At 35.2% G+C, this 15,742-nt stretch overlaps 1 protein-coding gene across 18 annotated transcripts in view; it reads left to right on the forward strand.

Moving 5' to 3' along the window:
* Positions 1–15,742, forward strand: part of nrxn1a (neurexin 1a) — a 349,008-nt gene that overhangs the window by 319,099 nt on the left and 14,167 nt on the right. For 14 of the 18 annotated variants that reach the window (XM_088934356.1, XM_088934360.1, XM_088934363.1 and 11 more), the window contains one exon: positions 13,857–13,944. In XM_088934356.1, coding sequence (XP_088790482.1) covers positions 13,857–13,944 — 88 coding nt within the window. The remainder of the gene's footprint in view (positions 1–13,856; positions 13,945–15,742) is intronic. The other 4 variants (XM_088934357.1, XM_088934370.1, XM_088934361.1 and 1 more) reach the window with 1 other exon arrangement.

The following is a 15,742-nucleotide window of genomic DNA, read 5'->3' on the forward strand; positions in this document are numbered from 1 at the left end:
CTATTGATTTCAGAGGATGGACTAAATTTCCTAGTATTTCCATTAAGAATTAAGAAAAAAATCTAAAAGCACGCAGGGTAGCCAGGCAGACATGGATATGAGATGGCACTGTGCATCCTCCCAGGTAGCTGGTTTTATCACAGTCGTTCAAAATGCAGTCACTGCAGCATGCAGAGGGTTTAAGCTACCATTAGTAAAAATAGAAATCTGCATTGCTTTGAATATAGAACTGCTACTATGTTAAGACGGGGGAAAGCTGGAATGCGGCGCGCAGATAATCTGCAGATGTATTGTTCTTTTGTTTCTTTTAAGTGCAATGGTGGTGTTTCTTTTAAACACTAGGCATGAATGCTTGTTATATGCACTTTTTTAAGCTTTAAGCTGCTTTTCATGGCATGTTGTTCCAAGTTTTTTTTTTCTGTTTGTTCTCTTTTGTTTTATTTGTAGTGGCAGTAGGAGTGGAATATTAATAAGATAATGAATTTATTCACAGGGAAACAGACCTCTGTGCTCATTACGATACTAGCTAAATGATACTGAATGACGGGATAAGATTAATTCATTGTACATTACAAGCATGGAAGTAAAAGTTTGCGAAGCATTACAGTATTGTGTTTAGCCTTTTGCATGTCTTAATTCCCGGAGTGTTGTTTAGGATGTATGAACATTGGGAAGATTTACCCTTTTATTTCTTTTTTAGAAAGCCGGTTTTTTATATTATTAAGTTCAGTCAAGGAAAAGTATGTGATTGCAATTGTAACTCCATGGGCAGTTTAAAACAGAAAAGCCCTGGGGTGCTATTTATGTCATGGATTGTATTTGCTGATCTTGGATTGAAAAGCAGTAAGACATATGGAAACCTGATATAAATGAATCTATTCTAGCAATAAAGGTGACTATACCTAAAAATACCTGGAAGACTTCCAAAATCCCAAGTCCCAAGCAGCTGCAGGTGCATGACAGAAACTTAAAAACAGAAAAAAAGTGAGAGTGCATAATTAACAACAAGTGCGCTAGCTAGATCCTCGATACAGACTGGCAACCAGTGCAGAAAATCTGGTTTCAATTGCTTATTTATTTGTTCTGTAACACAGTTTCAGGAAAAGCTACTGTACAAATTAATCTTCCCAACCAATAACTTTATTCTACAAGGTTGAAAGGAAGAAAAAATGAAAGGGTGATAGAAAATTCTCACAAGTCCCATGAAACCGTTTCTGACCTAGCCGCCTATTTCCGAGCAGCACACAGTTTACTTGTCGTGTTTGTGCAAAGGTTATGCATGGGAATAAATCTAGCCTACATCAATCTTTTAGACACTGGCATCGATATGAGGATGACAGATATTGCGCTATTACCCCTAGAAGAATTGGGACTGAATGTCAAAATTTCAGGCAAAGTCACTCACGATCGCCGTTGAGTTTCACTTTTAACAGAAGACCATAGAAGTTTATTCAAGTATGAAAAGTAAACTGGTCTTCAAAATTAACATTGCTAGATATAAATCCACGTTGTTTGAAATGAAATCTACAATATTTAGAAATTTTGCAAAGCTACTGTGACTTTAAATTTAGTGAAAAGAGAATTTTTCCTTCTTCTGTACATTTTTTAACCTACAGTACAGTTTCAATTAAAGAGGAATTTTACTCTCATAACTTTTATAGAATTTTGTATAATTTTTCTGGCTATGTATGAATAATTGCTTTATCTGTGAAAGCTGATCCACAAAATGTTTTATATTGACTTAATTAGTCATATTGGATTATTTTTTATTTGTAATTCTCTTCCGCAGCTTATTGGTGGCTTTTGCTACAATGAAAGACACAGAAGTGGAATATTTTGCATTCACTTTGCAAGTTATATTCTTGCAGAAGGCCAATGAAAATGACAAAAAGAGCCACTAGTGTATAATAGTGCGAGATTCAAATACACCATTCTGCATTTTTGAAATACTCAAGAGTCTTACACCCCATTTGATGATACTGATGTGTAAACTTTTTAGAGTCGCTGTGTTTCTTCAGGTGAAATGATAAGCTGCTGCAAAGCTGTTACTGGGCTATGGGGAGCAAGTGTTCTTGTGTACTGCATGTCTTTTAATCATTTTGAATTCTGTATTTTTAGTATGAATTTCATCGGCAAAAGTGAAGAATACCCAGTAATTAGCATTAGCGTTCATTGTTAAAAGGAGAGATTTCCTACAGTGAGAGGTACTGTAGACGTTTATAATGACAGGGGAAAAAATAATGGGAAGATATGAAAACTCCTGGGTTATTCTTATAAAAAACATAAATCTGCTTAGCTATGAAAATGGTTGAGTGGAAATGGTCATGGCCTTTAATAGTTGTCTGATAATGCAGCAATCAGGAGCTTCTTGCAGATGAAGAGAATGTGATGTTGCCCAGTGTCAGCTGTATTAGGATTAAAGACACACGGCAGTCAAAAATATAACAACAAAAAAAACTATATCTGATAAGTTTTGAAGTTGAATGAGAAAATGGATTTTAAAAGAGATTTTCCACACATCACAGAACTGACTTAGAATGTGTGAATTCATGAAGCAGTGTCTTTGCATTAAAGTGCTCCTGACTTCACCACTGTTGGCATTAGTTTGTATATTTCATTATGCTTTTTGATTCAATTTATATCTCTCTAAGATTAAGATATTATGTGTGCATGTACTGTATATGTATTAAAGGACACAGACAGATTCAACTAGTGTGTATTCTGTGTATTCTTGAAAAAAACTCTTAAAGGAAATGTCTCAAACTTTGATAAATATTCACATTATTAATAGATATTTAAGTTAATCTCTTGGTTGCCCCTCTCATTTAAAGCTCTGTGAAAATAGGCAATGATTTTCATAACAGCTTCAAATGGATTCTTTCAAGATTTATTTCTCATAATTCTTAATGAGCTATATAAACATGTATTTGCTTACAACAGTTCCATTATAATATATGGTGCAGCATAACAAATCCTAAGTAGATAGGTCATTATCGACTTTTAAGGATGTAGTTAAAGAAAAACATGTTTTACAGCTGTAAGATTCTGATTGCAGAGTAATATTACCGTGCTGAAGTATGCATATTGTTTTTAACCACTTAATAACTTACTTGTGTCCTGGATTGATTCTGAGCCTGATTTAGTGTAAAATTGTTGGAGCAAGCATTTTCCTTTTTGGTAGCCTTAATGATGCATCATAGTCAAACTTCATTTTATCAGCTGCTTGAGGTAGCACAGAAGACAAAAATCCACCGGGGTTTGTGAGGCATACAGTATCTGCAAACCACAGCAGGTTTGCATTAAAGAAGACATATAACTACCATCATGGCAGCTTGTATTTTCAGAGCTACGATTGTTAGTACATTTTAATTAGCAATTGAGTAAGCCCTTCCTTCACAAAACCAGGTTTGGCTCCTCACCTCATTCCCCCAGCTGCAGCAAGCACTTCTTGTTTTATTTCTGGTTCAGATCACACATGCTGTGGGGATCAGCGTCTAAATTAGTCTTTGTGAAGTGCATTTATAGGGAACACACCGCAGTGAATCAAAAACAATAATGTTAGTTATAAGGTGATTAAAGAAATTTAAAGAAATTACAGAATCAAATATGGACAGTGTGGTGGGTTAAAAACAAACTTTCGAATTTTAAAAGGATCACTTTATCTCAATTGTCTGATTTGTTACATGACTTGGTGAGAGTCAGCAATGCCGACCACTGTGAGCCACTGTTTTAGCAGGTGCCATTAAGGCTCAGACTAGCTTTTGCTGTCCTGATCTGAGCACCCCTCATCACCACTCAGCAGCTAGCCCAAAGGGACAATTATACAGTATTGCATGATGTGTCCTAATGTGCACTGGGTGCTGAGCTGAAAAACCAGTCTTGTCCAATTCCCCCAGAGCAGAAGTATGGGATGGAAAAGAAGGGATATCTTTGCCTTAAATGAACATCAGAAAGTGAATATTTCAGTTTGAACTCCTGCAAAGCATTTTCAGCTGTGGTATTGAATGTAAAAGCATTGCCCACTGGGTTATCTTCTGTCTGTATGAAAATCTGATATTCATAAATGAATAGACTTGGGTTTAAGTTGTGTAAGTGTTTAAGTGTAAAAATATAAAATAGACACCTTGGGGTTTTGTCATTTGTTCATCAGTTTACTAAAGATAAGTTGAGATGAACATCTGTGTGTTCAACATAAAACATAATTAATTATTAACAAATTTCTTGGAAGTGTGCTTTGGAATCATTATCTTCCTGGAATATGAATAATAATAATGCATCTGTGGTGCATTTCAGTTTTTTATTTAAGTCTTAAACATTTTTAACATTTTTTAACAGTTTGTGTGGTTTGACTTCACGTGAAGGAAAAAATAAATAAAACTGCACAAGCAATAGTGTTTCAATACATATCTAAACAGATACAGATATTTTTTATGTATATTTAATTTAAAGATTGATACAGTATGTAGGAAGTAAATGTTGGTTAATCGACTTGGTTAATCGAGATGACTACTAAATATACAGTAAATAGTAAAGTGAATTAATGTTTCATTTCGTTTCACTGTATCCTTATCATACAGCACTTTATTGAATGTACAAAGGCATAAGTTTCAATCTTATGAAGTGGTTACATGGTTCTTTTTCAAGCCAGAACATTGCATTGAAGCAAAGATATGGAGACAAAAACATTAAACAGCAGGAGGAGCATTTGTGCTTTCTGAAGGATTTTGAGAGTGGAAGAATTGTCTTATTCCTTAGGTAACAGAAGAGCGGGAAGCGAATTTCCTTTCTTTCTTTTGCCTTGAGTTACAGTAGTGTATTGCACAGACTGGTTTGTCACTGCTGGCATTAATTAGTGACGAGAAAAAAAGGGGCTCTTCTCAGTTGTCATTGTGGAGATACGGCTGAGCTCATTAGTATTCAGCTGGTAAAACCCAGTGGATTACAGAGGCTAAGAATTATCAGTAGCATGCAAAGGCACAACAGGAAGCACCAAGACTGAGGCTCTGTCTGTTTTTCTCACATCATATCAGCACTCAGGCACAAATGTATCTCTAGCCTAAGGGAGAAAGACAATTTAGCAAACATGCATGTGGTGAAAAGAGGGATGTAAAGCCATGATTGATTTGTGAGTCAGGTTCCTTGGGTTACTGGTCCAGATGCTTATGAAAACACCTCTTGAGGAAAACTCAGAAAATTATCTTAACTGGACTGATTCATTTTCTCTCTCCCTTTCTCTTACTGTGTCCTTTTTTTTCTTTGTCTTTGGATGCGTTTTTTTTATCTTTCATTATACATGGTAATATCTGCAGTATTGTGACAGAATAGTGATAAATAATATTTAAAGACAATTATGTACAATCGGCACCCTGTGGTGAAATAGCACGGGCTGATTCAAGTAAATAATTAGGGCTCCTGTAATTCCTGTACTTCCTCTATGAAAAATTCATTAAAATACTGTCGTTGAATGTAAGAAGCTCTGCACATGAGCTAAGAGAGCAATAATAATGAGGAAGCTTTTTCACCGACTTACAAATTCCCTGTTAAATCTAGCTATAAGTTTGAAATGAATCTCAAATATCTATGAAACAGCAATGCAACATTTTGTATTGTATGTGTTTACAGTATATACTGTGTACTGTATATAGACTGTACAATATTTGACAATGTTTCTTGATGTATTTTTAAAATACTAAAATGCTTTCTCTGAAGTGACATTGGTACATAGCAAGATGTATGGGATGTGGAGACAACCAAGCACCCTGGGAGAACCTTGGCAGCAGTTTCACTTGTCCCATTGTAATATATTGCCTACATTTTAGCTGCCCTTGTCTAAAATAAGGCAAACCTAATTCCCTGGACAAAAAATAAAAGGCATTTTAGTTATTAGCAATACTGAAGGCTGCAGTGCTGAAAAATACTAGAGTACTTTTGGTTATTAATATACAGTACTGTACTTTGAGTACTTTTCTGCTCTCCTTGAATTGTTTTGCAAGTAAAATACAAAATGTTACTCCTCACACATACTGTAGTATTCTGAATACAAAAATAAGAGGTACCCCAATTAAAAATAAAATATCTTATTTTATTATCTTATAATAACATGAGATTTGTTTTCATTTTTAAGGTATTGCTAGGAGCTCCTGTAGGTGTAATTTCTTCTTCATTATGGTTTAAGAATCAGAATCACAAAAGGCACCCCAACTAAAATCATCTGAGCTACAAAGATACAGTGTTGGCTTACTTCATATCTATACATTCCCAGACTGTAAGCAACATTTGCTTAGGACTAGTATGCTTGTGCAGAGTATTCTGTTTGCATTAGTCTTTAGCAATGCATTGAACATTGTACCTTAAAGTGCCACTATTAAGGGGAGGTGTGGTGGCTCTGTGGCTTAGGATCTGCGCCTGTAGCTGGAAGGTTGCTGGTTCATAGCCTGCAGCAAGCAGAGGAATAATACCCTGTTGGGCCCCTGAGCAAGGCCCTTAACCCCAACTGCTCCAGGGGCACTGTATAAATGGCTGACCCTGTGCTCTGACCCCAGGCTTCTCTCTGTGTCTGTGTGTCTCATGGAGAGCAAGTTGGGGTATGTGAAAAGACAAATTCCAAATACAAGAAATTGTACTATATAGGGCCAATAAAGTGATCTTATCTTATCTTAATCGGCATTGACATACTTACAGTATAAGTGTTGAATGGTTTGAAGGTATTTGAAGGTGTTGAATATTTTGAAGGCTTTTTTTCAAGTTTGAGAAAAAGCAATATGCTTAGAAACTCTGTTTTCTAACAGACATCAGTAACAAAGTTTAAGAAAGTCCTTGCATGTAAATGAGAATAAACAAGTTTAGTTGAGACCTGAATCAAACCTCACAGATGTGTGTTTTTATGGTGGACACTCACTGGTGATCACCTCTTTCCCATCTTCTCTCAACACAAGGCTAGGTACAGGTTTAACCAATATACCCTTGCATCCTAGGTGATTAGGTCTGATAGAATGATTCATTGATAAAGATAGCCAGAGCCACTGCCCTGTCTCGGGAATTCGGCAAAATTTATAGGGCAGAAAAATCAATCTGACACTTGGCATGTACATTTGTAGTTTGCTTTGATGGGACACAATGCGATGAGTGAAAATGAATGTATTCTGACCAGGCAAATGAAAATATGAGTATAAAAGAAGCCTTGTCAATTTCTGGATTTCTAAAGTGAATTAAACTGCAGTGTAATTAGAGACATCAGTGATAGTATAAAAACATCTTGGGTAACAGGGAAGGAGTATTATTTCTATATATATTCTGTGTGAAGCGTCATATTATAAAGTTATGCAAATATAGCCATTGTACAGTACAGTACATGTACAGTATGTGTGTGTGTATTTAGTACAGTATATAGGGTTTCAAAACTAACAATCTTGTAATAGCCTTTTCAGCACTGTATTCATTTCAAGGGAAAAGATGCTGTACTTGGACCTTAAATAAGTAACAATACAATTACATTAAAATAAATATTAATCATAATTGCACAGGAGAGGTGGGCTTTTCTTGCTTTTTATTTCCTCTATGTTACTGTGTTCAAGTGCAACGCTAAAAAGGTTAAAGTTTGGGGAGAGGAAACATCATTAGCTTGACTAGTGACACTACATCTGTACTGAACTGTGCAGGAATACCAAGCTTGGTTTCTAATAAAGCTGTAGTGAAAAGTTTTGTCATTTTGGTAAGCAAATGCAAGGGAAAGGGGGTCCCCAGTGGTCTCATTTTATGTAGGACACTTTGTTCCATAATGGATCATTTGCTGCAAAGGCCTTTGGCTCCTGAAATGAAAGAGTAAGTATTCGCACAGGCAGAACATAATGTTGCTGGCAAAGCAGATTTCAAAGTATGAAATCAATAGACTGTGTAAGAGTAAATTGGGAAAGAAACAAAAATGCAACAGAGATGTTTATTTCTTTAAGATAATTATGTGTTTGCCCATTACATGTTAATGACATGGTACCTAAATGCATAAATTATTGTGAACAGCATTCTTTAAAGTAGCTAGTGTCATTGATTTTCTCTACTTGATTTCACCTGTTTTCAATGGCACATAGTCTCTTAATTTGACAGGGTCAGTCCCTTGTGTTAATAAAGAATAACAAAAAGTGTTGGTTGACAGACATCTATAATGACTAGTTTCTTACTAAGGGACTAAACTTCAGTTATTGGAACTTGTTTTGCAAGCCCTACATTGCCTATAGTTTTATATTACACAGACATAGATGGTGTCTTTTTGGAAAGAGACAATTACATTTCCTTCAAATCTGTATTATTACTGCAGTGTTCAATCTATACCATGCTGTACTTAATTCTGCAGTTCTTTAGAACCTTTTTACAAAAAAGTTGAAACCCTGTTTCTTTCAAGAAAAGGTTAGACGAAATCCTCACATCTACAGTATTAACTACTGTAGCATCCAACCAAACTAGAAGGGGAGAATGCTGTTATTTCATCTATAGCTTTCCTTATGTTCTTGGGTTCTCACCATATGTCTATTTGATATACTTATTAATTCTTACAGAAGTGTGCCTTTCATGAAATGGCCGAAAAATACTTCATCTCAATTACATGAAGACTTAATTTCTTCAGTGTTTTGATGTGGTATGTGACCATATCTGAATAGGATATCAAAGGGTCTTCAACATGTCTTGAGGGGTCAACTAGTTCTCTCTTTTTGTATTATAATTCCTATTTACACAGTACATATTTAGATTACAATCTATATAAATAACAAAATGATTTTAGCATTACTAAACGTTCCCATGTGATTACTAAAGGCTTTCCTTACAGATCCTGCAGACTGGTTAACAAAAGACAAATCAAAATGCACATGCAATAAATTGTTGAACATTAGATTTTTAAAACCATCTTTTCAGCTGTTGTTAAAGAGATGCTTGCCTCACCCATAGGCAAAGGGGAAAAAATCATCAAAATCTTGTTACATGTTTCTCATTTCAGAAGAGCGCTATCTGAATTGTAGGGTGATAAGCTGAACAATATACAAACTAATTAAGAGTAAGAGAACCTTGATTGACAGCAATGTTATTTCATCCACTTTGGGAATTAGTTAAGAGAGCATGAATTATGAACTATATTTAAGGGGAAGTAGTGGATTAAAATGGAAAGTTGCCCTTTCCTTCCACAAGTACTGACTGTATCAGTATAGTACTTGTAAGACTTCTTCTCAGTAAGACTCAAAGTTAATCTGCATGTTGCATGTTCAAAGAGCTGTTGGTTGTGTCCATGCCATGTTTTAGTCTGTTCCAGTAGCACTTTAGAAAGATAGTTTGGGTTACAAATCACACATTATTAATGCATTACAAACATGATATTAGCTGTTGTCTGGGTAATAATTTATATGTTATAAAAAGAATTGGAGATCAGGGATGTCACAATGATTTGAAAGTGTTTACTGAGCTACCTAAGGATTTCATGAATCAGCTCACTAGTTTAAAATGTATACTGTATAGTATTAAATAAATTTTAATTTTGATTATAAAAATGGAACAAGCCATTAGAAAATTAGTACCATTAGTTATTGGTACTCTTATTAATGGTCTATTAATAGAGTTAGTATATGTGTATCAGAACTATATACAGTATACAGTATATCATAATTATATATCAATCGAAAAAAAAATTATATCCTGTAATACAGTAATGGAGCATAAATAGGATGTTAAGCTGATAGAAACTGTTCCCTGATAACAATGAATTCATTGTTTTATTAACACACAGTCTGATTGTTTTTATATATAATAAATATACTCATTTTTATGCATTTCTGAAGTGTAATTTTCAAAACCAACTTACTAACACAGTTATTTGTAAGTGAGTGAAACCCTGTCTTTCCCTCACAATTATTTTCTTGTCATTTAATCTTAGTTACAAAAATTCAATTTAAGCTTTATTTTCACTTGTGAGAAATATGTTTCACAGCAGAGTCCAACGGTACAGCGAAAACAAACTATACCAACAAAGGACAACAGTGTTTCGAGGATCTTTTTTAAATCTCTTAAAATGTATTAAATCTTTTTTTTAATTTTAAAGTCTCAAAATTTACTTAATAAATTAAGTGATTTTCAGGTGGCTCCTGTAAACCTTTCCACTCTGGCTCGCTGTAGTTTCCCTGCTTTGTGCTGGCAACCCTTTCAAGATTTCTTTTTCTATTTAATTATAAACCTTCTTTGCCTTCAGTCTTTTGATTCTTTGCTCTGATGAAACTGAGATGAAAAGGATGACAGAAGCTAAGCAAAGAGAAACTTTTATACTTTTTCCTTTCAATTTATGTCATAAACACTGCTCGTAGTTGCAGCTGATTGAAGTACCACCAAGACATACAACAGCTGACTTGCTGTTTTACAAAATTTTCATTTTTATTTTTCTGGTAGTAAAGTACTTTAAGAATTAGCGGGCTTAAGATGATATAGAGCTTCTGTTTTTGAATTGCCAGTTCTGCATATCTTTTGTTTTGGTGGGAAGGTTGAAGATATATACAGTAAACTGTATACACATTGGTAAAACAAATTTGGAGTATATATTTTGCTAATACAAGTGTTTGCTGCTGTGTGGAAATAGAGTCAAAAAGTCACATAATTCCTTGATTAAAGTGCGTAAAGCGAATTACTTGGTATACATTAATTGGGGCATGAAGGTGAGCATCTGGTGTTCCTGAGAGTTTACACAAAGAGATGGACTGGAATGCCAATGAGGTGAAAAGTTTTATATGATGGCAATAGGTCATCAATAAGCCCTGTTATGTTTGATCAGCTTATAAAGTAAAACCTTAGAATGTCAATCAAGCGACTCAATTGAAATATGATCTTTATTCTAATCAAGCAATACATCATGCACTGACTAAACTGGTGTTTATTGTCACAGAAACTGGAAACCAATTTTGGGTGGGTAAAGAAAATAAAGCTAGAATACTGTATGGTAATGTTCAAATTGATATAATTGGTATGAGTTAACTGTTAAAGTTTATGTTGGAAAAACTGTTTGTGTACATTTACCCTTAAATTGTACCTAACCTTTGTGGTGGAGTTCCGATTATTAGGTGAGTTTGTGATCTTGGAAATTTATGTTCACTTTCTCTTTGTTTAATAACCCTTCTTGTTTTCTTGAAGACATACTGTACAGTACCCCCACCAGTATATGTGAGCTTTGTTTCAAGGTTTGATGTCTTGTATCCCTCGATAGATTAGACTCCATTAAAATGGATTCATTATACCGTAGCCCACTTTTCTTCATTAAAGAGAGTTAAACAGCAGCTCCTGGGGACTGTTTTACAAATTGCAAGATTTTCTTTGTACTTGATCTTCACATATTTAAGGCTGACTTATTAGAGGTTTCTGGAACAGCAGAAGTATTGCTCGTTACCTTCTAAGTCGCTGTTGATTCTAGCACAGATGCAAAGTGCTCCGATTTTATTCTGAGATAGCATATTTTTCCTTGTGTATACCTGAAGGAGAAATGCATTGATCTTCCACCAAACCACTTTAATATAAGGAAGGTTGATAAATAGCAAGGGAAAACAAATCAAAGGATAGGATTGATTGATGTGACACTTTTGAATCACTGTGTATAGCCGTCCAGACAACCGACACTTCAGATCAGCTTCATACACAGCAAATTCAGTTTAGATTTACATTGCTATCCTGCTGGAAAAAATGTTCAGTAAAGTTTAGCCTTTCAATGATTTTATTATTTTTTTCACATCACCTGCTTTCTGCTTTTTCACGCGCCACCAGTCACTGCCCACTGTGTCTTCTGAGGATCAAACTCCCACTTTGTCTTTTGGTTTGACAAGTAAACTATTTTCAGGAAAAAATACAAAAATAAGGCAATACCAAAGTGCATAGTCCTATGAAAGAGAACAAAGGCACCAAAAGAGGTTGTTTCTTCAAAATACAGATGCAGTATTTATAAATTCAGGTCTTCCTGTGTTCACAAATATGACCTTCAGATGTGCAAGTGTATAATTAGCCTCTGTGTTTCTGATTTATTTGTATATTGTGGGTTTCCCTGTCACCATTGTTGCTCAGAATCTCTACCTCAATCAGGGAACAAAACAACTCCTCAGAAAGGATTGTGAGGTGATGAAGATTAACAGTATAATGAGGAAACACTGGTTGTATTGAATAAATGGAACTCCACAGATCTGTCCAGCATGGACTAACATGCACTCTCTTATCCTGCAATAACAGGAACTAAAGTAAAAAAGTTTAGCTGGTATGACTGACTGCTTCACCTGATCACTCCAGTATTAAGGTGACTAATATACTGTATGACATATCTGTTCTTTTTATTTATTATCTACCTCTCTTCTGGTCTACTGTATAAAAGCTCCAGGAGAAGATTGTGAGCTCTTTTTCATCATCTAATCAATCTATTAATCTTTAATTCTGAATTTCCAAAATTGCAAATGTGTTTTTCTCATGACGTATTTTTTTCCATTTAGTTATGGAATCTCTATTCATCTACTTTGTTGTTAAACTACTTCTGAAGTCCATATTCGCCACAAGTAGAAATTAATTTAACAAACCTCGCTTGGGAAAGCTGGCATTTCATGTAAAAATGCAGATACGTTGTTTAGAACAAATAGAACCAAGCCTCTAACAATGCCTGGGGCAAGACATTAGAAATGTTGCCCTTTACGTATGGTGATTTCCAACAAATGGTCTCGGTCTTGAGCAGAAGATAATGTGCTTAGGAAATGACCTTTACTATTAAATTCGATCTGATCGCTTGTGGCAAAACATATAATAGATGTTGCAATATATATGTTTTATTGTTTGTTACTTTTTTCTCTTTTGTTGTCTGCAAACAAACATTTTTCAAGATATTCCTTGGCGAAGTCCAGAAGGCACCACACTCCTATAGTGGAGACATAGTGCTACTGTACACAGAGTGAGAGGAAGCAAATGGCCTGAATTCCAATCTTGGCAGCATGTTTTCAATCCCACAAGTGCTTTACAAGTGAGCAGAAGTACGTCATTAGCTTTTTAAGCTGAGCTGACACTTTTATGGTCTCTTGGCCTTTGAAGAGGAATAGAACTAAAAAACAGGAAACTAAAAATCAAAGTCCCTTACTGACGCAAGATTCAACTGACCTTTATAGGGTCTCGCTTTGCATATGATTATGTGCCTGTCTGGTCATCTTTTGATGGCTTTGAGAATCTGTAAAACTTTCACTAAACAGTGCAGTCAGAGCTGCAACACTTTGACATTAACACATCTGTGTGTGATGGCAGGCCTGAGAGGAATCCCCTGATGGTAGTCTGCTTCAAAAAGATCTTACTACTGCTAGGTTCACTTTTGGTTTTCCACATCTAACAGCCAGCTCTTCTGTGTTACTTTCTTTAACTGATACATTTCAGTAAGAATGGTAGAGACATTGGACTAGGACTGCCTTGAATATGGAGGAGTCATCTCAAATCAGTGGAAGAAATCTACTGTAGAGTGAGGCTTGTGTGCTGTCAGAAACTAAATAAGAGACAGAAGGATAATGCAAAGCTTTTATTTTCTATGTTGTAATGACATTAACGAACATTTACAAGGAATTCATTATCTCATATTCAAAGTGTTTTCCTAAAGGGCAAATATTCATATAAACTCAATATTCTTTCAAAATCAGGTATCATTTATTTTCCTTCTAATTCTTGAGTTCACCAGAACCAAGCCAATTTAAGATTGCACTGCTCAATCCATGAAAATCCCAAATGAAAGAAACACCAATTGTGCACACATAGAGCTCTGTAATCACTGTGGAAATGCTATGTCTGTGTCTGTTTTTTTGCTCAGTCTAAAATTGTTTCATTCCTTGCAGCCAACAGATGACCTGCTGGTGGCGTCTGCTGAGTGTCCCAGTGATGACGAGGACATTGATCCCTGTGAGCCCAGCTCAGGTGGGTTAGGTTAGTCATCTTTTTATTACTACTTCTCTCTTGTTGTCAGTGTCTTTGTGTTTGAATTTGAAAATCATTAGTAGCAGGATTTATTTCTTCTTTGATTGCCGTGCATAGCTACTTAAGTTCCTCCTGCATGAATGTTCAAATAGTCGTTCCCACCTCTTACAGAATGCTTTAGAGATTCCTTTAAATAAATAAAATGCAAAAAGAATGTCCATAATATTTACTATTTTATCATTCCCCATGAATTAGATATTAGTCAGATATGACATGAAATATGGTAATGGAGGATCCCTTTGATGTGTTTATAGCCAAAGAAAGGGAACAATATGATTGAGTCTTAAACGCTATTCTGCGATATTAAAGGAACTATGTCATTCATTAAGGTTAAGTGGCACCTCAAGCAAATAGAAATAGTATTGACATTGCTGAGCAGTTTAGTTGTTATTTCTACAAGCAATCTGTGTAATTAAAATTGGTACAATAACAGGCAACTACTAAGAAAACAGAAAAGTGTGTTGTCGTGTATTGGTATTAATTATAGTAATGTGAGATGTAGAACTGTTTTGGTGAAGGGAACGGCGTCGTTTTATCATTGGCCTGTTGTGTCTTGCTAAACATGTGACTGAAGGTGGCATCAATTAGTTTTCCGTTTAATTGATATAATTGCCATGCTGTTTCCTCCAATTAGTCAATTATACACTCAGGTGATTCTGATTATTGCATGGGGAAGAAGCTTAGGTATGAAGCTCACAGAGCTTAAAGGCCACCCTCTAGGCACAATTAGAGAGTCACAGAGATACATTTAGATATTTAAGGGTACCATTGGGGCTAGATGCCAAGGCATATAAAAAAGGATACATTTTTGTAATCTTGTTGTTAGAAGCACAAAAAAATACAACCTGCATACAGTAAGTTGGCCTAGCAGGAATATTTTTGTATTCTAATTTTTTCCATTTTGTCATTGGTATTTCAATAGTCAATCCCTAGCTTTGAGATGTTAATTGAGTAAACATTTTAAGAAATTTTTTGTTGCTTAATTTAGGGAACAAAAGTAATGGGATTGAGGCACACACCCCTCCCGTACACACTTAGTAGAATGAACCATAGATCTGCTACAAGGGCAGTGATAGGGACAGGTGCTCATTACCAGCATTTACATGTGATTGGACAATGTAGAGAATTAGTGTACTTCTTCACCCTTGACTTCAATAAGAAACTTCATTTTGTGTGAATCAGAGATTTAGTGGCAATAATTCTAACAATTTATCTTGTTCTGCAAACATTTAAAGCCATAATGATTATTAAATCTTTATTTTTCTGAACAGAAGTTCCTTGACATTTGCCAGTCTCTAGGCAGAATCCCTCCAATTCTCAAAATTACATTTATGTCCAAAGATTTAATTTAATTTATCTTTGCCAAACTTTAGTTATTTCTTGATAGAGTGGCACCTTCAAACTATTGCATCAATTTAACTTCAAGCCCTGCATCTTGCACAATTTTTTGGTGTGAGCTACCATTGCTTTCAGAAGACTGGAAGCAAATTATTTTGCTGGTATGAAATCTTTGAAGAACAGAGAGCTTGCAAGAGTATCACAAGGTTACCTAGCACAGTCCTAATAACTAAGGGGTTCTTATTGCATTAATGTAATATAATGTAATGTATCAATTTTTCTTTTTCAACCTGGTTGCAAGTCAGCAGTGTGCCACATAATCTTTTTGAGATCTCCTGTTAGATCAACCCATAGTAAATTGAATGTTCTGCTGTGCCAGACTTCATTGAACTGCCTAAGCACTGACATT

This window comes from Atractosteus spatula, chromosome 15, assembly GCF_055471065.1.
Source record: "Atractosteus spatula isolate fAtrSpa1 chromosome 15, fAtrSpa1.hap1, whole genome shotgun sequence".
Classification (NCBI taxonomy): domain Eukaryota; kingdom Metazoa; phylum Chordata; class Actinopteri; order Semionotiformes; family Lepisosteidae; genus Atractosteus; species Atractosteus spatula.